Source organism: Ictalurus punctatus, chromosome 4 (assembly GCF_001660625.3).
Source record: "Ictalurus punctatus breed USDA103 chromosome 4, Coco_2.0, whole genome shotgun sequence".
Lineage (NCBI taxonomy): Eukaryota > Metazoa > Chordata > Actinopteri > Siluriformes > Ictaluridae > Ictalurus > Ictalurus punctatus.
Window position 1 is genome coordinate 35,012,173 of NC_071284.1, and position 24,719 is coordinate 35,036,891.

At 38.2% G+C, this 24,719-nt stretch overlaps 2 protein-coding genes across 20 annotated transcripts in view; one reads left to right on the forward strand and one right to left on the reverse strand.

Annotated features, from left to right (window-relative positions):
* Window positions 1–24,719, reverse strand: part of LOC108264148 (uncharacterized) — a 332,110-nt gene that overhangs the window by 71,876 nt on the left and 235,515 nt on the right. The window lies entirely within an intron of this gene.
* LOC124627784 (uncharacterized) overlaps window positions 1–24,719 on the forward strand; it is a 199,979-nt gene that overhangs the window by 3,785 nt on the left and 171,475 nt on the right. For all 6 annotated transcript variants that reach the window (XM_053678246.1, XM_053678241.1, XM_053678243.1 and 3 more), the window contains exons 3-21: window positions 1,311–1,421; window positions 3,364–3,474; window positions 4,928–5,038; window positions 6,982–7,092; window positions 8,234–8,311; window positions 8,392–8,473; window positions 12,853–13,045; window positions 13,253–15,023; window positions 15,422–15,595; window positions 16,045–16,212; window positions 17,895–18,068; window positions 18,169–18,342; window positions 18,487–18,654; window positions 18,913–19,086; window positions 19,436–19,609; window positions 22,873–23,040; window positions 23,325–23,498; window positions 23,959–24,132; window positions 24,290–24,463. In XM_053678246.1, the coding sequence (XP_053534221.1) occupies window positions 1,311–1,421; window positions 3,364–3,474; window positions 4,928–5,038; window positions 6,982–7,092; window positions 8,234–8,311; window positions 8,392–8,473; window positions 12,853–13,045; window positions 13,253–15,023; window positions 15,422–15,595; window positions 16,045–16,212; window positions 17,895–18,068; window positions 18,169–18,342; window positions 18,487–18,654; window positions 18,913–19,086; window positions 19,436–19,609; window positions 22,873–23,040; window positions 23,325–23,498; window positions 23,959–24,132; window positions 24,290–24,463 (4,464 nt within the window). The remainder of the gene's footprint in view (window positions 1–1,310; window positions 1,422–3,363; window positions 3,475–4,927; window positions 5,039–6,981; window positions 7,093–8,233; window positions 8,312–8,391; window positions 8,474–12,852; window positions 13,046–13,252; window positions 15,024–15,421; window positions 15,596–16,044; window positions 16,213–17,894; window positions 18,069–18,168; window positions 18,343–18,486; window positions 18,655–18,912; window positions 19,087–19,435; window positions 19,610–22,872; window positions 23,041–23,324; window positions 23,499–23,958; window positions 24,133–24,289; window positions 24,464–24,719) is intronic.

Here is a 24,719-nt window from a genome sequence, read left to right on the forward strand (position 1 = left end):
AAACCGAGGTCCTGTCTCTCTTTGGTCATTAAAAATCCAGGACTCTTATGGTAAATTCCTCCATTGGCCCTTCTCTATCATGGCTCACTAATAATCTCCATCATTGATTGGCTACATCAGTCTCCTCTCCTCCATTATAATGAATGAATGAATGCCTTTTATTGTCACTATACACATGTACAATAGCTGGTGTGTGGTGGGCGTTCTGTGGCTGTTATGGCATCATCCAGGTGGATGCCACACACTGGTGGTGGTTGAGGAGACCCCCCTCCCCCCCCCACCATGTAAAGTGTTTTGACTGTCTACAAAAACGCTATATAATTGTAAGGAGTTGTTGTTATTACTATTATTATTATTATTATTATTATTATTATTATTATTTAAGAGTGACCAGTCACTGCTAGTCTCTAATAAATTTAAAGATGGAACATGTTCTGAAGAAAGATATTCATTACTTTTCCTCTTGCTCATCATGATCTAATCTTCAGATGCATCTTTAGATGTTTCTCTCAGAATGGCTTTTTTAGCCTCACGTTAAAGTGGTTTCTAAATAATCCTACCATGAACCATAACTTATTGGTATAACATGTGTATCGCACATTTTTTTCTTCGTCTCGTCTTGTCAGATGGGATGAGAAAATAGTGCAAAGAATACAGTGCAATATAGATCCATCCATCTTCAACCGCTTACTCCTTTTCAGGGTCGCAGTGCAATATAGATGTAAAGTATAAGTCCTAACAGTTTAAGTGTAGGCATGTGGCTTATCTTATCTTTATTGGTTTTAATCTAGATTTAATAGCTACATTTGTGGCACATCTAACATCTTTTGGGATCTGATTCCAGACTTGAACAGCCTAAAAGCTAAATGCTGCTTCACAGTGTTTAATTTGGACTCAGAGGTGGGTAGAGAAGCCAAAAAAATTAGATTTAGATTTCAGGCTTGGACTTTCAGGTAGTCTGGTGATGTTCTCTCCTTTTCAGTATGTCTGCTCAATAAGTTACAGTTTTCTTACCCGACAGTGATGTAGCTGATCAGGATGGTGTCTCTGTACACCCTGTAGAATGTAGTGAGGAAAGAAAGGGGGAGTTTTTCCAGGCTTTCTGTCTAGGTAGGTCATATTGAGAATATGCATGAGGTTCTCAGCAATATGCACAATGAGGAACTTGGAGATCTTTACTGTGTTCATGGTGGTGCTGTTGATGTGTGGTGGAGAATGATCACCACAAATCCTCCAGAAGTCAACAACCATTTGATAAACAAGTTGCAGTATCATATTTTCTCTCCCTATTCCTTTACACCACTCTTTAGAGACAACGAGGAAAGACCAAAATCTCCTGAAACCAGCTGTGTGTCCTTTAAGAGTGACCAGTCTATACCACGCTTTATCGACTTTAAAGAGGGAACAGCTTCTCAGGAGAGGTATTCACTTCTCTTCCTGTTGCTCATCATAAACCCCATCTTCAGATACATCTGTAGAGGTACAGTGAGGGAAAGAAGTATTTGATCCCCTGCTGATTTTGTACGTTTGCCCACTGACAAACAAATGATCAGTCTATAATTTTAATGGTAGGTTTATTTGAACAGTGAGAGACAGAATAACAACAAAAAAATCCAGAAAAACGCATGTCAAAAATGTTATAAATTGATTTTCATTTTAATGAGGGAAATAAGTATTTGACCCCCTCTCAACCAGAAAGATTTCTGGCTCCCACGAGGCTTTTATACAGGTAACGAGCTGAGATTAGGAGCACACTTTTAAAGGGAGTGCTCCTAATGTCAGTTTGTTACCCTTATAAAAGACACCTGTACACAGAAGCAATCAATCAATCAGATTCCAAACTCTCCACCATGGCCAAGACCAAAGAGCTCTCCAAGGATGTCAGGGACAAGATTGTAGACCTACACAAGTCTGGAATGGGCTACAAGACCATTGCCAAGCAGCTTGATGAGAAGGTGACAACAGTTGGTGCGATTATTCGCAAATGGAAGAAACACAAAAGAACTGTCAATCTCCCTCGGCCTGGGGCTCCATGCAAGATCTCACCTCGTGGAGTTGCAATGATCATGAGAAAAGTGAGGAATCAGCCCAGAACTACACTGGAGGATCTTGTGAATGATCTCAAGGCAGCTGGGACCATAGTCACCAAGAAAACGATTGGTAACGCACTACGTCGTGAAGGACTGAAATCCTGCAGCGCCCGCAAGGTCCCCCTGCTCAAGAAAGCACATATACATGCCCGTCTGAAGTCTGCCAATGAACATCTGAATGATTCAGAGGACAACTGGGTGAAAGTGTTGTGGTCAGATGAGACCAAAATGGAGCTCTTTGGCATCAACTCAACTCGCCGTGTTTGGAGGAGGAGGAATGCTGCCTATGACCGCTGGAACACCATCCCCACCGTCAAACATGGAGGTGGAAACATTATGCTTTGGGGGTGTTTTTCTGCTAAGGGGACAGGACAACTTCACCGCATCAAAGGGATGGTGGGCGGGGCCATGTACCATCAAATCTTGGGTGAGAACCTCCTTCCCTCAGCCAGGGCATTGAAAATGGGTCGTGGATGGGTATTCCAGCATGACAATGACCCAAAACACACGGCCAAGGCAACAAAGGAGTGGCTCAAGAAGAAGCACATTAAGGTCCTGGAGTGGCCTAGCCAGTCTCCAGACCTTAATCCCATAGAAAATCTGTGGAGAGAGCTGAAGGTTCGAGTTGCCAAACGTCAGCCTCAAACCTTAATGACTTGGAGAAGATCTGCAAAGAGGAGTGGGACAAAATCCCTCCTGAGATGTGTGCAAACCTGGTGGCCAACTACAAGAAACGTCTGACCTCTGTGATTGCCAACAAGGGTTTTTAAACAAGTACTAAGTCATGTTTTGTAGAGGGGTCAAATACTTTTTTCCCTCATTAAAATGCAAATCAATTTATAACATTTTTGACATGCGTTTTTCTGGATTTTTTTGTTGTTATTCTGTCTCTCACTGTTCAAATAAATCTACCATTAAAATTATAGACCGATCATTTCTTTGTCAGTGGGCAAACGTACAAAATCAGCAGGGGATCAAATACTTTTTTCCCCTCACTGTAGCATCACAGGCTGGAATTACACAGCCGATTACCCAGCCAAGAGCACAACGCCCAGAGAGGTTTTGTAGGTAGGTAGGTCACATTGAGAATATGCATGAGGTTCTCAGCAATATGCACAACGAGGAACTTGGAGATCTTTACTGTGTTCATGGTGGTGCTGTTGATGTGTGGTGGAGAATGATCACCACAAATCCTCCTGAAGTCAACAACCATTTGGTAAACAAGTTGCAATATCATATTTCTCTCTCCCTACTCCTTTACACCACTCTTTAGAGACAACGAGGAAAGACCAGAATCTCCTGAAACCAGCTGTGTGTCCTTTAAGAGTGACCAGTCCATACCACGCTTTATCGACTTTAAAGAGGGAACAGCTTCTCAGGACAGGTATTCACTTCTCTTCCTGTTGCTCATCATAAACCCCATCTTCAGATACATCTGTAGAGGTAGCATCACAGGCTGGAATTACTCACGTTTTTTGTTTAGTCTGTAATTATAGTGCAAAGAATATAGTGCAATGTAGAGATGAAGTATAAGTCCTAACAGTTTAAGTGTAAACATGTGAAAAAAATAAACTCAAGTTAAGAAATAAACTCAAGTGCTTTCCCTACTCTTAGTCACAATGAAAAGATCTCACACAATGGTACCAGGTCACAAATAAGCTTTCAATCCCAGAGAAGAATCATCCACTAGCCAAGTTCCCACATACAGAGCATTTTTTTATTTCATACAAAAATAATTCATTATTCACAGTACTGTCCAGAGGAGGGCAAGCTAATCATGGATGTCTGATATTAAAAAAAAAAAAAAAATTAAACTTCATTATAAGGTGGTTTGTAAATGATCCTATGATGAACCATAAGTTATCGTTATAACATTGGCGTACTACTCGTTTTGTTTGTAGGACACCTTTTTCTCTTTCTCGCCCAGTTTCTATTTTAGTGGCCAGAAATGAACTCTCCTACACTGAACTGATTGGATCAGTACAGCAGGGGGTGTCATTTGGATGTGAAATCTGTTGGTACAGTGGGATTTTCAAACCCATATTAGTCCAAGATTTTGAAGATGTTTAATGTTCCTGGGGACATTTCTTAACATCACCCACTTCAGTATAATAAGACAACTTTACCTTTGATTATAAACTAATTAAACATCTATTAACAAGCAGTTAAAACATACAACTCAGATTGAACTACTAACAAATCAAAGATTTAACGTCCTTTTCACAAGGAACATCTGTTAAGCACATGTTAATCATCTTTGATGGTTAGATTGGATGAGAAAATAGTGCAAAGAATGTAGTGCAACATTTGCCTGTATGACCAGGGAGTTGGGGAGGCTAACGTGTTTGTTAAGCTTCGCCTGACGCCAAATATGGCTTTCCCAGTCTCCACTTTTGGAACCCTGCAGGAGAGCCCTCCGCTCTCTTCCTGTTATTCCTGAGGAATTGTTCGGCCCGACTGCACAGCAAGCCCTGGAGCGCAGCCTACGGGTTACACAAGCCAAAAAACAGTTTGCTAGTCTGTGTCGTGAACACCACGCTAGACAGAGACCACGTAGGGCAACAAATACGGCTCAGTACATACCACAGCCGATTACCCAGCCAAGAGCACAACGCCCAGAGAGGTTTTGTAGGTAGGTAGGTCACATTGAGAATATGCATGAGGTTCTCAGCAATATGCACAACGAGGAACTTGGAGATCTTTACTGTGTTCATGGTGGTGCTGTTGATGTGTGGTGGAGAATGATCACCACAAATCCTCCTGAAGTCAACAACCATTTGGTAAACAAGTTGCAATATCATATTTCTCTCTCCCTACTCCTTTACACCACTCTTTAGAGACAACGAGGAAAGACCAGAATCTCCTGAAACCAGCTGTGTGTCCTTTAAGAGTGACCAGTCTATACCACGCTTTATCGACTTTAAAGAGGGAACAGCTTCTCAGGAGAGGTATTCACTTCTCTTCCTGTTGCTCATCATAAACCCCATCTTCAGATACATCTGTAGAGGTATAGTGAGGGAAAGAAGTATTTGATCCCCTGCTGATTTTGTACGTTTGCCCACTGACAAACAAATGATCAGTCTATAATTTTAATGGTAGGTTTATTTGAACAGTGAGAGACAGAATAACAACAAAAAAATCCAGAAAAACGCATGTCAAAAATGTTATAAATTGATTTGCATTTTAATGAGGGAAATAAGTATTTGACCCCCTCTCAATCAGAAAGATTTCTGGCTCCCACGTGTCTTTTATACAGGTAACGAGCTGAGATTAGGAGCACACTCTTAAAGGGAGTGCTCCTAATGTCAGTTTGTTACCCTTATAAAAGACACCTGTACACAGAAGCAATCAATCAATCAGATTCCAAACTCTCCACCATGGCCAAGACCAAAGAGCTCTTCAAGGATGTCAGGGACAAGACTGTAGACCTACACAAGTCTGGAATGGGCTACAAGACCATTGCCAAGCAGCTTGGTGAGAAGGTGACAACAGTTGGTGCGATTATTCGCAAATGGAAGAAACACAAAAGAGCTGTCAATCTCCCTCGGCCTGGGGCTCCATGCAAGATCTCACCTCGTGGAGTTGCAATGATCATGAGAACAGTGAGGAATCAGCCCAGAACTACACGGGAGGATCTTGTGAATGATCTCAAGGCAGCTGGGACTATAGTCACCAAGAAAACAATTGGTAACACACTACGCCGTGAAGGACTGAAATCCTGCAGCGCCTGCAAGGTCCACTGCTCAAGAAAGCACATATACATGCCCGTCTGAAATTTGCCAATGAACATCTGAATGATTCAGAGGACAACTGGCTGAAAGTGTTGAGGTCAGATGAGACCAAAATGGAGCTCTTTGGCATCAACTCAACTCGCCGTGTTTGGAGGAGGAGGAATGCTGCCTATGACCGCTGGAACACCATCCCCACCGTCAAACATGGAGGTGGAAACATTATGCTTTGGGGGTGTTTTTCTGCTAAGGGGACAGGACAACTTCACCGCATCAAAGGGATGGTGGGCGGGGCCATGTACCATCAAATCTTGGGTGAGAACCTCCTTCCCTCAGCCAGGGCATTGAAAATGGGTCGTGGATGGGTATTCCAGCATGACAATGACCCAAAACACACGGCCAAGGCAACAAAGGAGTGGCTCAAGAAGAAGCACATTAAGGTCCTGGAGTGGCCTAGCCAGTCTCCAGACCTTAATCCCATAGAAAATCTGTGGAGGGAGCTGAACTTTCGAGTTGCCAAACGTCAGCCTCGAAACCTTAATGATTTGGAGAAGATCTGCAAAGAGGAGTGGGACAAAATCCCTCCTGAGATGTGTGCAAACCTGGTGGCCAACTACAAGAAACGTCTGACCTCTGTGATTGCCAACAAGGGTTTTTAAACCAAGTACTAAGTCATGTTTTGTAGAGGGGTCAAATACTTTTTTCCCTCATTAAAATGCAAATCAATTTATAACATTTTTGACATGCCTTTTTTCTGTATTTTCTTGTTGTTATTCTGTCTCTCACTGTTCAAATAAATCCACCATTAAAATTATAGACCGATCATTTCTTTGTCAGTGGGCAAACGTACAAAATCAGCAGGGGATCAAATACTTTTTTCCCTCACTGTAGCATCACAGGCTGGAATTACACAGCCGATTACCCAGCCAAGAGCACAACGCCCAGAGAGGCTTTGTAGGTAGGTAGGTCACATTGAGAATATGCATGAGGTTCTCAGCAATATGCACAATGAGGAACTTGGAGATCTTTACTGTGTTCATGGTGGTGCTGTTGATGTGTGGTGGAGAACGATCACCACAAATCCTCCTGAAGTCAACAACCATTTGGTAAACAAGTTGCAATATCATATTTCTCTCTCCCTATTCCTTTACACCACTCTTTAGAGACAACGAGGAAAGACCAGAATCTCCTGAAACCAGCTGTGTGTCCTTTAAGAGTGACCAGTCTATACCACGCTTTATCGACTTTAAAGAGGGAACAGCTTCTCAGGACAGGTATTCACTTCTCTTCCTGTTGCTCATCATAAACCCCATCTTCAGATACATCTGTAGAGGTAGCATCACAGGCTGGAATTACTCACGTTTTTTGTTTAGTCTGTAATTATAGTGCAAAGAATATAGTGCAATGTAGAGATGAAGTATAAGTCCTAATAGTTTAAATGTAGACATGTGAAAAAAATAAACTCAAGTTATGAAATAAACTCAAGTGCTTTCCCTACTCTTAGTCACAATGAAAAGATCTCACACAATGGTACCAGGTCACAAATAAGCTTTCAATCCCAGAGAAGAATCATCCACTAGCCAAGTTCCCACATACAGAGCATTTTTTTATTTCATACAAAAATAATTCATTATTCAGAGTACTGTCCAGAGGAGTGAAAGCGAATCATGGATGTCTGATATTTAAAAAAAAAAGTTTACACTTAGCTAAATTGCAAGCCCAAGAATTTAAGTGCTAATTTAATTTATCACATTTATATAAAATGAATTTGTTAATGTGTTCTGTTTTGGTAGGTTGTTGAGAATCCCCATCACTTTTTTGTTTATTTTTGAAAGAAAACACAAATAAGTCACTCTGTTATAATTACACTATCTGGCTAAAAGTTTGTGGACCCCTGATTGTCACACCCATATGTACTTGTTGAAAATCCCAATCCAGATTTAATCCACCTTTGCTGTTATAATAAGGTCGACTCTTTTGCAGAGTGTTTCCACTAGATTTTGGGGCGTGGCTGTGGGGATTTATGTTCATTCAGCTACTAGAAATTAGTGGGGTTGAGTTGAGGGCTCTGTGCAGGACACTCAAGTTTTTCCACCTTCTTCCAACCTTATCACACCATGTCTTCATTGAGCTCAGTGAACCTGCTGGAACAGGTTTGAGCCTCTTAGTTCCAGTGAAGGGAAACTGTAACACTACAGCATACAGAGACATTCTGTACAGTTGTGTGCTTCAGACATTGTGGCACTTTGGGGAAGATCCACATATGGGTGTGATGGTCAGGTGTCCATATATTTTGGCCAAATATAGTACAGAATATACTGATTATTGATATTTATTTGACATTATTAGTCAGCCAGGTTGTTTCAGTATTGGTACAATTACAGTGTAATATGAAAACTCATTCTCTTCTTTTAGACAAAATTCCCCCCCGGATAGACAGCTAACGAATACACCTAGCACTGACAAAACAACAGGGATACACGCCAAGGAAAGGTATAATTTTTTTTTCTCATTTAATACTGTTATTTGTCATTCTTAATTAATAATAATAAAATGTTTTATTTTGACTGCAGAAATCATTGTGAGTCTGAAGCTACTGTGAAAACTGCCAAATTAAAAAAGAAGATTACAGACTTTCTCTACACCATCTTCAATGTAAGACTTCATCTTTGTTAATGCTTCCCATGATGTCCACCATTACACCTTTTCAGAAAACATTTGGGGTTATTTATTTCAGATAAGTATAAAAAAAAAAACATTTGTCTAGTTTGATGATGAAAACTAGAACAAATGGACTGATAAAATAATGTGCTAGTCTCACATGTACAGAACAAACAAATCCAAAAATACAGGTTGCTTAGCTGTAAAGTCCCTAAAATGGAAGGGAATCCAGATCACTAGATTAATTCTAAATGGCACCTCAATTATGCGGAGTGGCTTCTGTGGCAAGTAGTATACATCGGCATCAATAAAGGGATAAAATTATAGTCATTAATTAGGTGGGCTGGGAGCATGGTATCCACAATCCACAGTCTTGGATTGTGGGAGCACCAAGCACGTTGACATCCCTTGGTTCAATGCAGGGTAATATAGCAGGCCATTTTTGGTAAGGAAATATTTGGTAGAAAGAAACTTGTCTGGTTACTCTCAAGATTTCTTTTCGTATCGTCTCAGGGAGTTTTTCCTTGCCTCCTATGCCTCTGGCTTATTTATTAGGGATAAATTTATAAATTTAAATGTATACCCTTTATTTATATATTTCTCTAAAGGTGCTTTGTGACAATTTCCATTGTTAAATGCACTATACAAATAAAACTGAATGGAACTGAATTGAACTCTGAGAATTGCATGTCCAGTATGACTGAAGAGACTTTATAATTGCTGGCTTGAGAGTTCTCAAGAGTCCTGACACAGGTTGATGATGTGTTGGGATGGGCCAGTGTAATGATTTCCTCCACAATTTGATCCGAGATGAAGCGAATACATTTGTACGGGAAGTCCCTGCATTATAAAACCAAGCTTTGCGGGAATGGTTTAAATTAGGTGCAATCCCACACCGAAATTCAAGCCCTGGGAGGGATTGGCGGCTAATAGTAAACAACCTAAAATCTGCATTAAAGTTAAGAATGTAAAGATGAAGTTTAATTGGTTATGTAACGTTGGATAGAACAGTGGTCAAGTCACTGTATCAGCTCACAGCAGGCACATACTGTGCAATAATTAGTGAATGTTTTGTATAGAATCGCACCACGAGGGTGTCACAAAATTTATACTAATATGCTAATAAACCAGAGGTCGATAGAGCAGCCAGAAAATTTACTAAGTACAATTACAACTACTTATAAAATAATTACTTAACTAATAGTAAAAGTAACAATGTTAATAATTACTTGAGTAAGAGTAATAAATGTCCACTGAGAAGACGACTCAAGTAGCAAGTTTCTAGACTGGCATAAAGTTGGCTTGATGTTGGACATTCGATATTCGCAAGTTAAGGGACCGTCTCTAAAGTTACATACGACATTGGTATACACGTTTCTAACTTCAATAGCATTTGAAGAGAATGACTTACAGTCACAAATCCAACTGTAAAATGTTCATGTAGGTGTCAGCTATAATGCACCTATAATACACCTTTTAGATTTTTTAGATTTAACCCTACAGTGCATGAACGAAGAAATCCTACGTGCATGCATAAAGGGGGTCAAAATGATCCGTATTTGGATTTAATGGTTTTCTTTAAAAAATCAGTGTCCTATTAATGAAATAATTAAAAGAACCAATAATACACAAATGTTTTAATATTTCAAACATGTTTATTTGTTTTCTTTTAATTTATTTATGTACACATTTAGATTGTGGATGGGAGCCAAAGGAATTCAAAATTATTTACATAAGCAGCACTTCCAGTCACCCTTTTGAGCCCTTTTGAACTGTTTGTCTGACATAGAAAGACATGCCACATGGAACCACCTCTTGCAGCATTGACATTCACTCTGAAAAAAGACAATAATAATCTTATCAAATTGTTCAGTAATCATTTAACCAGTCTCTCTCTCTCTCTCTCTCTCTCTTTCATTCACTCACTCTCTTACACTCACAACACACACAAGTAAAAACAATATGGTATGACTATAAAAATGTTATAATTATTGCTACATTACCAACCCAAAACATTTTTGTACCATGTCATGGAAATTTAGACAAACACCAGTAGACTCGTCCTCTCAGGTGAAGAAGTTTATTTCCAGAAAGTCCGAATAAAGGAAGAAGAATGAGCTCTGAGGTGCTTGTGCTGAACATGTACTATACATATGAAGCCTCTATGTACCGATAAGAAGCAGTTTGAGGCAGTTTAAACAGGCTTTAAACAGGCAGTTTAAACAGTCTTAGCAAATCTACAGACGAACCCTGAACAGAAAAACATGTTTGTGTCTCTGTATGCAGATAAACATTCTGTACTGATCCAAACAGAACAAGAACAGAACTATTACAAAGTAAAAAATAATGATTTCCCTCACAACCACCACTGGGGGGTTTTGAGGCAGCACATAATGAGCAGTAATGTCCCCTCTTGAATACTGAAAACATGCAGTTATATGTTAGCTCTGTTGGCAAATGGTACATACTGTAAACAGCGTAGCTCATGGCAATCTCGCTCAGATTCGCACCAAAACAATCGAGGTGAATGAGGTGGCCCAATTGCAAACGAACCCTGGAGCGGTTTGCTTGTGGTTAGTGTGCGGATTGTACACTGACATTCGCGGGGTCCGTTTTTTTTTCTTTCTCAGTTTGCCCAGATTGACTATTTGGTGTACTGTAGATGCGTTCTTCAGTGACCCACTGTGCTGTATCCTTAAAACAGCACATGCACACAACACTTTAAATGCTATAATTCATACAGAGCTGTTCAGTGTATATGTTTGCACGGAACAAAAAGGAGTGGCTCTTAATTTCATTGTACATATGTATAGTGACAATAAAAGGCATTCCTTCATTCAGTGTAACAAATTTATGTAACAAATAGTGCCATGAATACCTTAAAAAAGTAGTAGGTACTTTCTGAACTACTCCTCAATTTAGTCTTTTCTTGCCAGTAAAAAACTGCCTCTTCTCATAGGATAAGAACATGCAGGCTCATGAATAATTATGAGACACCTAGACATCACTGTAGTACTAGAGTATATTTCCACGTCACTGCCTGTGATGTGTGACAGGATGAGATTTTAAACCCGGAAGACGAAAATATCAGAAATAAGCTAAAAATTAACCAGTTTTCTCCTACAATTAAAATTTATGGAAGCTAAGATTGTCTTTTATGATGTGCGATACGAACAGAAAATGTAGTTTAGTGTTTCATGACTCTTTAAGTTTAAATTTATTAGCAACCTAAACTATACACTGATAAAATGGACATTCATGGGTCATGAGTTTTTGTATGACACCATCTCAGTGTCATTCCTATCTCAGTAAGTGATTCCTACCTACTTCATCACTGAGTGGATGATCATGAGAGAACACGCGCACACGTAGCTTAATGTTACTACAGTAAAAGACGTAACAGTATTTTATGAGCTTGCTTCATTCATACTCAAGACTTAAAGTGACCCCAATAAAATAGGTAAGCTTAATCGTAATCATTTCACAATAAAAATTTTGATTAACTCTATGCTAGAGATACAACTATATTTGGATTATGACATTTATTTTCCAAGAAAAAGTCTTTTGAATGCTTTCGGTATCTACTGTGCTATCTCCATTGTATTCGGCAGATTGAGTGCACGACTGCGTGGTATTTCCCGTATTTACGTTGACATTTTCTTTTCATTTTTTGTGAAAACTTCAAGACAGTGCTACATCTTCTGACAGTAACAGAAGAACACCAACAAATGTAGCAAAGTAAAAGTAAATTTCTGTGATTGAAAATGAACTTGAGTAAGATTATAAGTATGGCCAGTTTAACCTACTCTTAAAAGTACATTTTTTTTCAAAAAGTTACTCAAGTAAATGTACTATTCATCTCTGTAATAAACACATGATTTATGTCTAATTTAGTAAAAAACAAAACAAAACAAAAAAAAAAACCCCAAGTAATCCGACAAAATTCACAAAAGATCCAGAGAGGCCAAAAAGGCAGACAGCAGCACACAAAACAAAACAAAACAAAACCTTTGTAACAAAAGGCAAAGACTGTAGCTAGGCTCCTCACATGAGGAACATGAAGACTGAACAAAAACAAAAGAAAATGGAGGGTTTAAATAGGCTAACAAATCAACAACAGGTAAAAATAATAATAAAAGGTTAACAAGGTAAGCCAAGAGAAAAGGCTGAATGTCTCTATCTAGTGTCCAAGGTCTACATTGTCCCAAGAATACATCTCTGTCTATTCTTTATGTACAGTACCTGCCTGCTGTGTTCAGAACTTAGTCATGAAGAATCAAGTGAAATATTAAAAATTTCAAGGAAGACAAAAATAATTGGTCATGTTTATTATAAAATGATTCTGCATTTAACTTTCTCTGTGTTTTGTGAAGGATCTCGAAAATAAAATGACTGTATTTATAAAACATGAGCTGGAGATGTTTAAGAAATTTCTGAGAAAAGAAAACACAAAATATTATGGAGATGTGAGGGATGATCTGTGGAGTATTAAAGAAGCAACTCTTGATATGGCGTTATACTTTTTGAAGATGATGGATCACAGTGACCTTGCTGATGCACTCCAAGGTAAGAGATCACTAGACAGTAGCAAACAGCACCTGAACTTTCTTAAGAGGGGAAAATATGTAACCCTTCATAATACTATCCCTAATTTCTCTACTTTTTTAACAGTATGACTAAATGTAGTAATGTAGTGTCTGTAATATTTCAGAACATAGTTATTTATTTAATTAATGTATTTGTCTTTCTTGTGTTTTATAATTATATAATTAGATGCACTAATAGGAATCCAGCAGCGTGCACTCAAATCAAACCTGTGTAAGAAGTATAATCGTGTATGTGAAGGAATTGCAAAGCAAGGAGAGTCCAACAATCTTAACAAGATCTACACAGATCTGTACATCACAGCTGGTGGAAGTGGACAAATAAAAGAAGAACATGAGGTGAGACAAATTGAAAAACAAAAAACGAGTGTGAAAAATGAGGAAAGTCAGATGGACCAAGAGGAACAAATTGAATGTAAGAACATCTTCGAACCGTTATCTGAAGAAGACAAACCCATCAGGACTGTGGTGACGCAGGGGGTCGCTGGCATCGGAAAATCCATCTGTGTGCAGAAGTTTGTTCTAGACTGGGCTGAAGGGAAAGAATATCAGGACATCAAGTTCATATTTCCACTGCCTTTCAGAGAGCTGAACCTGAAGGAGAAGGAAGAGCGCAGTTTGAGGGAAATCATCTATCATTTTTTCCCAGAAGCAAAAGGACTGAGATTCACAGATAGGTATAAAGTCATGTTCATCTTTGATGGCCTGGATGAGTGTCGACTTCCTCTGACTTTCCATGAAAATGAGAAGTGGACTGATGCATCAATGCCAGCTTCACTGGACACTATAGTGACAAACCTCATTGAAGGAAACCTGCTTCCGTCTGCTCTGATCTGGATAACCACTCGACCAGCAGCAGCTGCTAAGATCCCTGCTGAACATGTGGACCGGATCACAGAGGTGCGTGGCTTCAATGATGTACAAAAGGTGGAATACTTCAGAAAGAAAATCAGCGATGAGAGTCTGGCCAACAGAATCATCGATCATATTAAAGGATCAAGAAGCCTCTTCATCTTGTGTCATATTCCAGTCTTCTGCTGGATTTCAGCTACCGTACTTGAGGGGATTTTGGAAGGAACAGACAGTGAAGACATTCCACAGACTCTGACGGAGATGTACACATGCTTTCTGATCTTTCAGACTGTACAGGGGGACAAGAAATACAATAGAAAGTGTGTCTCAGATATTCCGTGGGATAAAGAGGGAATTCTTTCACTGGGAAAGCTTGCCTTTAGTCACCTGGAAAAAAACAACTTGATATTCTATGCACAAGATCTAGACGACTGTGGAATTGACCCCAAAAACATAACGGTGTACTCAGGAGTGTGCACTCAGGAAACGGGCAGATTTCTAGGCACGGTTTTCAGCTTTGTGCATCTCAGCATTCAGGAGTTCATTGCTGCTTTATTTACATACGTAAGTCACCGAAATGAAAACAAGAATGTTTTTGAGCAACCAGAAGAGAGTAAAGAAACAAAAGAAATCGATTTGCTCAAGATTACAGTGGACAAAGCTTTGGAGAGTGAAAACGGACACTTGGATCTTTTCCTCCGCTTCCTTCTGGGCCTGTCATTGGAGTCTAATCAGAAGCTCATTCGAGGTCTGCTGACACACAAAGGAAACAGCTCTGACTGTCAGAAGGACATAGTTGAGTACATCAAGTTCAAGTTTGAACACAATCCATCTCCAGAGAGATCCATCAATCTGTTCTACTGTCTGAACGAGTTACATGATGATTCACTAGTGAAAGAGATCCAAAGCTACATGAGCTCAGGACGTCTCTCTGAAGCTGAACTCTCACCTGCTCAGTGGTCTGCTCTGGTCTTTGTGCTGCTGACATCAGAGGAGGATCTGGAAGTGTTTGAGCTACAGAAGTTCATAAAGTCAGATGAATGCTTTAAGAGACTGCTACCAGTCGTCCGGGAAGCCACAACAGCTCTGTAAGTAAAACCTGTTTCTCCATTCAGCTTATTGTGTCCCCCTAAAGCTTGGCCATAGGTACACTGATGGCAGGAAACAATAATCAGTTGGCATAAACACCATGAACTTGACTTATAACTTGACATCAACTTAAGCTGTTGAATTGATGAGTAATTCTTGTTCCTGCTGTCTTCAAATTTCAGTCAAATGAATGTTTGGTTGTAGAGTACAAAATTATTTGGACATCAGAATATCAGATGCTTCCATGTGTGTTTGTTGAACAATTCATTCTAAAACCACGGGCGTAATATGGAGTCTCCTTTTTAACTGACATGATGTGTGAAAAGCTTGTACTTGGGTAGTTGGTGATGCAAGTGAGGACGCATGCTTTTTATTCACTGTCAAATTATACTTCCAGGCTCAGTGAGTGTAACCTGACGGAGAGAAGCTGCTCGGCCTTACACACAGTTCTCAGCTCAGAATCCTCCAAGCTGACTGAGGTGGATCTGAGCAGTAATCCTCTGGAGGACTCAGGAGTGAAGCTGCTTTGTGCTGGACTGAAGAGTCCAAACTGTAACCTGCAGAAACTGAGGTCAGTTCATCTCTCCTGTTGAGTAGACTTCAGCAGAAATGTTGTTTATCCCTTTTATACCAGAAATGAACACTGAATGATGTGTTTGGAAAACAAATTTAAGGTTTAAGACATGTTTGAACATTAAATGTCCCAATGACAGAACCCACTGTATTTTCACTTTAATTCTGACCAAATACACACTGAAATAACAAAGTTTATAAAAATGATGTCTTAATATCTTAATGATTCTGTAAATGTCAAACAATGAAAGAACTGAATGAAAAAATAGTCATAAATATATGTAATTATACTAAAAACAAAAACCCTAAACAGATTTTGTGTAAATGTTTTTTGTGATGTGCATAATTGCGAATCACATTTGTATGAATCCTATCAAAAAGATAAGGTTAGATTTCATGGTGTCATCTCCTTCATGATTAAATAACAAAAGGCTTTTGTCCTCTTAGACTTCCAGATTGTAATATAACAGGAGAAGGATACGCTGCTCTGGCTGAAGCTCTGAAATCATCACACCTGATAGAGCTGGATCTCAGAGGGAACGACCCTGGAGCATCAGGAGTGAAGCTGCTCACTGACGTACTACAGGATCCACACTGTACACTGGAGACACTGAGGTAAGCAATATGTACTGGGGTTTATTACTTCAATACAAAATCCATTTTAATACTCTAACACAGGGGTGCTCATTACGTTGAACACGATCAACCAGTCGTTCACAAGACAAAAACTGGTCGATTTTCTTAATAGGTCAAAAAACAGAGTTGGAGAAATTGCACAATGTAATTCAGTGTGCTCATAGTCAAATTGTTTTACTGTTATTCGAGAATGATCTGACAAAGTTGAAGACAAACAAAGTCTTGGAGGAGTTAAAAAAAAGTAGGTTTTTAAACATTTAACAATGGCATAATTGTTATCATTACTGATCTTGGCATGACGCAAGGTATTAGTATTTTAAAAAATTGCGTTATAATTTTTAAAAATACTAATAATGTTCTAAAACACTGCAGCTAACCTCAAGTCATGACGGCTCTGTTTTATATTATATTTAGTCTGAGTACGCTAATGCGTTACAGAGATATAGCCTCACATCTTTTTTGACTTCCTCGCCGTTTAATTTGTTTGTGCATTATTCAAAAGCAGTTTCATCTATCAAAAATCGTTTAATAATTTTTTGCCAGCATGGCCTCACAATGTTCTGAGCCAGTTTTGTTGAAAATTGTAACAACGGTCTAGAAGGATTTCAAAATTTTTTTAAAAAAGTAAGTTTTCAAAGTAGTTCAAAAGGGCGGCCAGCAAGTTCGGATGCGCGTGGCATATTTGGCATCATTGTTCTCGGAATCTAGGAAGACCAATGTCACGACAACAGGCAAAAGCAGGCAAACGTTATTAGCAGTTTTCACATTTTCATTATATCTTCTGACCAGAATGTGCCACTGTCCCGAAACCTTTTAACCTTTTAAGTTCCTTCAAGGTATCGTGCAGAGTTTTGTAACGATATGGTAATGTGTTCATAAAAAACAGCATTTTATGACAAAATTCAAAATGGCTGACGCAGGAAAATTGGACATCGTTCTCAGTATGCCGCACCCAATCTAAAGAGACCAATCTTGTGATTTTTGGTCAAACTATTTGCAAGTTATAAGTAAAAAAATAACAAATTTTCAAATCTCCTGACTAGTAGGTGATGCTGTCCTGAAACTGTGCAAGTATCATCAGGTCATGCTTGTGATGAATTATACCAAAATTCATCTCAATACACTAAAGCGTTGTGGAAATATAGCCTCATGTACATTTTGACCTGTTCTTCATCAAATTAATTCCCACATTTTTCAAGGATGGTTTGATCTATCGATGAGCTTTTAGTAACTTTTTGCCAGCATGGTCTCAAAATGATCTCAGCCAATTTTGGTGAAAATCAGATGAACCGTCTATGATGAGTTTGAAAAAATAGGTTTTTTATAAAAACTATGGTTAATGTTGTCCTCTATCTGTGTGCCAAATTTAATAACTTTTCCACAAGCAGTTCTATGGGCTGAAAGAATAAGAATAAGAAGAAAACTAACGGACATAATAGGTGCCTCACACCTGCGATGCTTGGCCCCTAAAAATCAAGTCCAAATTTAGAGTTGATGTGCATGGTGGACTGTACCATAATAATAATAATATGAAAAAGTCGATCCCTTGTCGTAGAAGTGTGAGCACCCCTGCTCTAATTAAACACAAACCAATACAATTGAACATAAAATAAAGTATGAGGTTGTGAATAATGCAGTCTGTCTTTGTTCCCTCACTGCAGGCTGCTGAAAAGTGCTGATGTAGAGAAGGCCTGTGATTTTCTGAATGAGGTTCTGGGTAAAAACCCCTTACTGCAGAGAGAACTGGATCTGAGTGGAAAAATAAAAGGAGATTCAGGAGTGAAGCAGCTCTCTGTTCTACTGGAGGATTCACACTGCATACCTGAGAAACTTATGTGTGTATTATATTATTATGTTATGTTATTTTTAAAAAATTGCTGCTTGCAGCTATGCTTATTATGCTTAAACTAAAATTAATTTGCCCTCTATCATTAGGCTAAAGAACTGTGGTATTACAGAAAAAGGCTGTTCTTCTTTGACCTCATCTTTTCAATTAAATCCTGTACACATAAAAGAGCTGGATCTGAGTGAAAATAAACTTAGAAACTCTGGAGTGCAGAAGCTTTGTGCACTGCTGAAACATCAGCCCTGTAACCTGCAGATACTGAGGTGAGGTTCAGGTTCTGCTGTTTAAAACTTTATATAAGAACTAATGATTTTTTACATGTAAACCACAAACAAAAGCTTACATCTAGAACATATACTACTTACATCAGATTATTATAATAATGCCTTCAAATGTTCTCTATTTAGACTTTCAGACTGCAGTATAAAAGAGGAAGGATACGCTGCTCTGGCTGAAGCTCTGAAATCATCACACCTGATAGAGCTGGATCTCAGAGGGAACGACCCTGGAGCATCAGGAGTGAAGCTGCTCACTGATGTACTACAGGATCCACACTGTACACTGGAGACACTGAGGTGAGCAAATTATACATAACAGAAATGTTTAAAAGGGAAATGTTGAAATGTTTAAAAGAAACAACCAAACCATTGGGTTGTTTTTATTAAGGTCCTAATAATTTGTTATTCTAACAAACAGATTCTATAAGATTTTATTTAAAAGACTTTTCAAAAGATAAAGATTACAAAAAAGTATGAATAGTCCAGAATGCTATATGTGTACTTATATAATACTGTCGATATTGATAATAGTGTAAACTTTTTATCCCTTCACAGACTGTTGAAAAGTGCTGATGCAGAGAAGGCCTGTGATTTTCTGACTGAGGTGCTGGGTACAACCCCCTTACTGCAGAGAGAACTGGATCTGAGTGGGAAAATATCTGGAGACTCAAGAGTGAAGCAGCTCTCTGCTCTACTGAAGGATCCACACTGCAGACCTGAGAAACTTACGTGTGTACTATTATTGTTATTATTATTTTCATAATTATAACACTGCAGTTTATTTAAATGTACTACGTAAGGTTTCCCAGTTTCCTTCTACCTCCCAAAAACATGCCAAGGGATGGATTGGATATGCGAAAATTACGCCTCTCAGATCTCTACACAGCAAGATCCCCATTATTAAATCAATTCAAGCCACGTTGATTAATATTTCATTAACACAACTCATAGTTTTGGCAGTGTTTACATCAGAAATATAAGTTACAAATGACAAAATTTTTTTACTTTTATTATCTGAACTTTTATTATGTTGTATGCATATACTCATTGGAAAAGCGTTGGACCTTTTTCTCCTTAGACTTACTGAATGTGGACTAATGATGGAAAGCTGTCAATCTCTGGCTGAAGTTCTCAGTTCACCCCCCTGTTTTCTAACTGAATTGGACTTGAGTAACAACAACCTACAGAATTCAGGCGTCCAGCAATTATCTGAAGGACTGAAGAATCAAAGCTGTGTTCTGAAGATATTAAGGTACAGTAATTTCTATAAGGAGTGCAATAGTACTACTACTACTACTACTACTACTAAAATACTACTAAAAGCCTAACAGTGATGATTACAGTGTGTGGATATTACATATTAGGTTTTTTGATCAGTTGTTCTTATTATCCAATTTACAGCTTAACATACACACATCTGTACACCATGTTATTTTCTGAAAATCTGATTTTTGAATTTAACTTTAAATGTGTTTTTGAAAAATTATTAAAAAACATTCTACAGAACATTCTGAATATGATTCTGATTTACAGTGGTGCTTGAAAGTTTTTGAACCCTTTAAAATTTTCTAGATTTCTGCATAAATATGAGCTAAAACATCATCAGATTTTCATACAAGTCCTAAAAGTAGATAAAGAGAATCCGATTAAACAAATGAGACAAAAATATTAAACTTGTTCATTTATTTACTGAGGAAAATGATCCAACATTACATATCTGTGAGTGGCAAAAGTATGTGAACCTCTAGGATTAGCAGTTCTTTTGAAGGTGAGATTAGAGTCAGGTGTTTTCAATCAGTGGGATGATGATCAGGTGTGAGTGAGTGAGCGTCCTGTTTTATTTAAAGAACAGGGATCTGTCAGAGTCTGATCTTCACAACATGTTTTTGTCGAAGTGTTTCATGGCACAAAGAAAGGAGATTTCTGAGGACCTCAGAAAAAGAACTGTTGATGCTCATCAGGCTGGAAAAGGTCACAAAACCATCTCTAAAATGTTTGGACTCCACCAATCCCTCTCCAGGAGTGGAGACCAAAAAGATCACTTCAAGAGCAAGACATGTAGTAGTCCATGAGGTCACAAAGGAACCAGGGTAATTTCTTAGCAACTGAAGGCCTCTCTCTCATTGGCTAATGTTCATGAGTCCACCATCAGGAGAACACTGAACAACAATGCTGTGCCTGGCAGGGCTGCAAGGAGAAAGCCACTGCTCTCCAAAAAGAACATTGTCGTTCTACCAAAGAACGCTTAAAGAAGAATAAAGTGAATGTTTTGGAACGGCCGAGTCAAAGTCCTGACCTTAATCCAGTAGAAATGTTGTGGAAGAACCTGAAGCGAGCAGTTCATGTGAGGAAACACACATGATAAAACTCCTCCGAGCCGATGTGCAGGACTGATCACCACTTACCCCAAACGCTTATCAGCAGTTATTACTGCACAAGGGGCTCACACTACATACTGAAAACAAAGGTTCACATACTTTTACCACTCACAGATATGTAATACTGGACCATTTTCCTCAATAAATAAATGTAAAGTATAAAAAAAAAATTATGCCATTTGTTTAATTGGTTTCTCTTTATATAGTTTTAGGACTTTGGATGAGAAAATCTGATGATGTGTTGCAGAAATATAGAATGTTATAAAGGGTTCACAAATTTTCAAGCACCACTGTAACTAAGCCTACATTTACAGTGAAAAAGTCAGAGGCACCATATATTTTAATAGTAAACTTTGTTACGGCCCAGTCTAGGTTGGGCCACACAGAGTAACCAGCTCAGGATTCAATGGATTGATTTTTAAATATTAAATGAGGGAGCCAGGAATAACACAACAATGTTGTTCAAAAAGGTTGTGGTATATTATATCAGACAATATATACATATAACTATACAAATTAACCAGAACAGGCATATCTTCAGGGTGGGCCAAGGCCAAAACTATAAACAAAAGAATTCTATTGTTTAGGTAGCTAGCTTACCTAAAAGGAAAAGAAAGAAAAATACATGGATTCTTCCCTAACTACCTAAGCAAAGAAACAGAGACAAAAGGACCCTCTCCCAAAATAAACGGCAGCTACACCCCTACTGCCAGTGAACCAAGTGAACATATATACACAAGTGAAGAGAATACACAAAAACCGATATAGGGACAACCAAACTCAAAGTCAAAAACCAGGCAAAAGTCAAACTCAGAACAGCAGTCAAAATACAGTGTTTGATAGCCACAAGGGCAAACTCAATCAATCAATCAATCAATCAATCAATCGATCAATCAATCTCCTAACAACATGAAACCACCTCCAACATCCCACACATTCCCACTCCGTCTTCCTCTTTAAAAATGGCTGCCAATCAGTGAGGACATCCTGGAGGCGGGAGCAAGGCAGGCTAGGGCAGGCTGGAATGTCTGGGGGGGGAGTTCGGACCTGCACACAGAATGTCACAGAACACAAAAACTTCCCTTCCCAAGATAGCAGGTTGTAACAACTTTTTAATAGTAAACTTTGTCTCAAATGTTCATTAGACTGTGTCAAACATTTTAAAATACGGCAATGAATGATTTAATCATCCGGAACCATTTTTTAAAAAGACATTTTCCACATTTGGAAATCTTTGGTTTAAAGAAAGTAGGGGAAGGCATAATAACATTACCCAAAGTGCAGTTGGAAACTGTGGTAGCTGCAAAAACTTTTCTGTATCATAACACCCCCACATTATAAAACATGCTAAATGTTCTGCCACTCTGTGATAATTTCCATATTTTCAGATCTTTTTCTTCACAATGATGAGTCAGAAGGCTGAGTGGTGGCATTTATTCCACATAGTTCTCCAGACAAATATAAGTGTGTGTGGATTACACACCCTTACAGGAGCTCCAGTGCAAAGTGTAGAATGTTTGGCAGGTCTGGTAATATTATATAATCAGCAATAAACCTGACAGAATACTGTGGCAATGTAATTTCATGGAGAGATGATAATATGATAATATCATTATATTGCACAAGCCTACTAAGTAAAAAATGTAAAATCTGCAGAAGAAAATCTCTGTGGCAGCTTCTTCAACATGCACGTAAACATTAGAAGGTAAAAGTCAATTCTTTCCTTAGAAATTTCATATTTTAAAGCATCTTTCCTTATTTCTTGTCAGCATTTCTTTAAATGTGCCTATGAGATCTGTACAGTGCTGTAGTTCTCGGGTCTTTTATCCTGTTGATGATTGAATTATTTTGTCATTCTTTTGTTGTAATTCTCATTTAGATGTCAGTTAAAGAAAGTAATGTTTATCCTTTCTCACTGCATATTGTTTCATTAATGTGCATTGTGCCAAATGCTTAATTTTGACCATCTTATCTTCAGTATATAAATAAAAACATTATCAATTAATTGGTTTTAATACAATATTATAATTAGAAGTGCCGTGTTTCTCAGTGTGCCAGAGAGCTTCTTAATTTTATATTGCTTCTTTAGATGTTCTTCCATTTTATTCTATATCCTCTATGATAATATTTTGCACAGACTTTCAGACTGCAGTATAACAGAGGAAGGATACGCTGCTCTGGCTGAAGCTCTGAAATCATCACACCTGATAGAGCTGGATCTCAGAGGGAACGACCCTGGAGCATCAGGAGTGAAGCTGCTCACTGATGTACTACAGGATCCACACTGTACACTGGAGACACTGAGGTGATTCTTCTATGAACAAGGACAATAATATAACTATGAAACATAAATGAATACTGTGCAAAGAACTTTGATAGAGTATTTGACTGCAATTTACAGTTTATTAGACTCGTTCTAATTTTTTTCTCCAGTGTATTTCATACAATAACAATTTCATTTAATTTTAAAGAGAAGTTATCATGAGAGAACCAGAAGAAGCCGCACTGTTCTTGTTAATATGGGTCTCTTATTCTGGAAACATCAAGTACGATTTATTTATTTATTTATTTATTTGTTACTTTTTGCAGTTTGTTGAAAAGTCCTGCTGCACAAGAGGCCTGTACCTGGCTAGATTCTGTTTTAGGTAAAAATTGTTTACTCCAGAAAGAGCTGGATCTGAGCATGAAGGAAACAGGAGACTCGGGAGTGGAGAAGCTCTCGGCTCTACTGGAAGACTCACATTGTAAATTTCAGAAAATTAGGTAAGTATTTTCTTTCATGCATTGCTATCAGCAGAGTTTTATTAATAAAATGTTTTCTACTGGGACCTGCTGTTAAGTATGCACAAATTGATTTTTAATGTATTTTTAATGACTTTTTTTGTTTTCTATAATTGATGAAACAACATTATAGAAACACCTGGGTCCTGTTACATCACTGGAATGTGTTACGCTACTGAAACTAGAAAGTAACAGAAGAATAGAAATGATCAACATGTTTGACATTTTCAATTAAATCTTAAAACAAGATTTAAACTAAGACATAACAGACAAGACTAATTAAAAGAGGAATAAATTAATTGAATTTGTTAGAAATGACCACTAATGACCACTAATGCCCCAGATGAACCCAGAATACGTACTTTGGTGCACATGATAATAAAATGACGTGCAGAATGAAGATGGAGTGTGTAGCTCTGCTAACACAATATCTCATATTTAGGCTGAATAAATGTAATCTGACTGAGGAGAGCTGTTCAGCTTTAGCCAGCGTTCTCAACTTAAAGTCCTGTAGTGTGAGAGAGCTGGACCTGAGCAACAACAGTCTGCAGGATTCAGGAGTCACTCGGCTTTCTGCTGGACTGAAGAGTCCTCAGTGTAAACTGGAGATTCTGAGGTAACTTCAGTTCTGTTATGAATATTTATTCAGGTCAGATTAAAAACAAGTAAAATATGGGTGAATTTTGGTATATAGTATATTTAGGTATATAGAGTTTACTGTGCTGAATTTGTAAATTTATTGTTGGCCTTCCTTCCTCTAATTTCATGTTTAGGCTCAAAACATGTCTCATAACTGCTGGAAGCTGTTCAGCTCTTGCGGAAGTTCTCAACTCTGAGTATTCCCAGCTGAGAGAGCTGGACCTGAGCAACAACAGTCTGCAGGATTCAGGAGTCACTCAGCTTTCTGCTGGACTGAAGACTCCACAGTCTCGACTCACAATAATCAGGTGCAGTAACATCTGAAATGATGTCTAATCCTTCAATAATTCTAAATTTATTGAATAGCCACAGTGAAGCGTAAATTATTAATACATTTTTATTAATAATTATTAGTAATTTTATTTGTAAATTTTTAATATACCAGTTTAAATGACTGCAGAATTACGTGTAATAAAAATAAGGACGTGTTCTGCAGACTTTAATGCTGTTAATACATTTCTGATTTTCCATATTCTCCACGTCAATGTCTGGTAAAGAGATCAG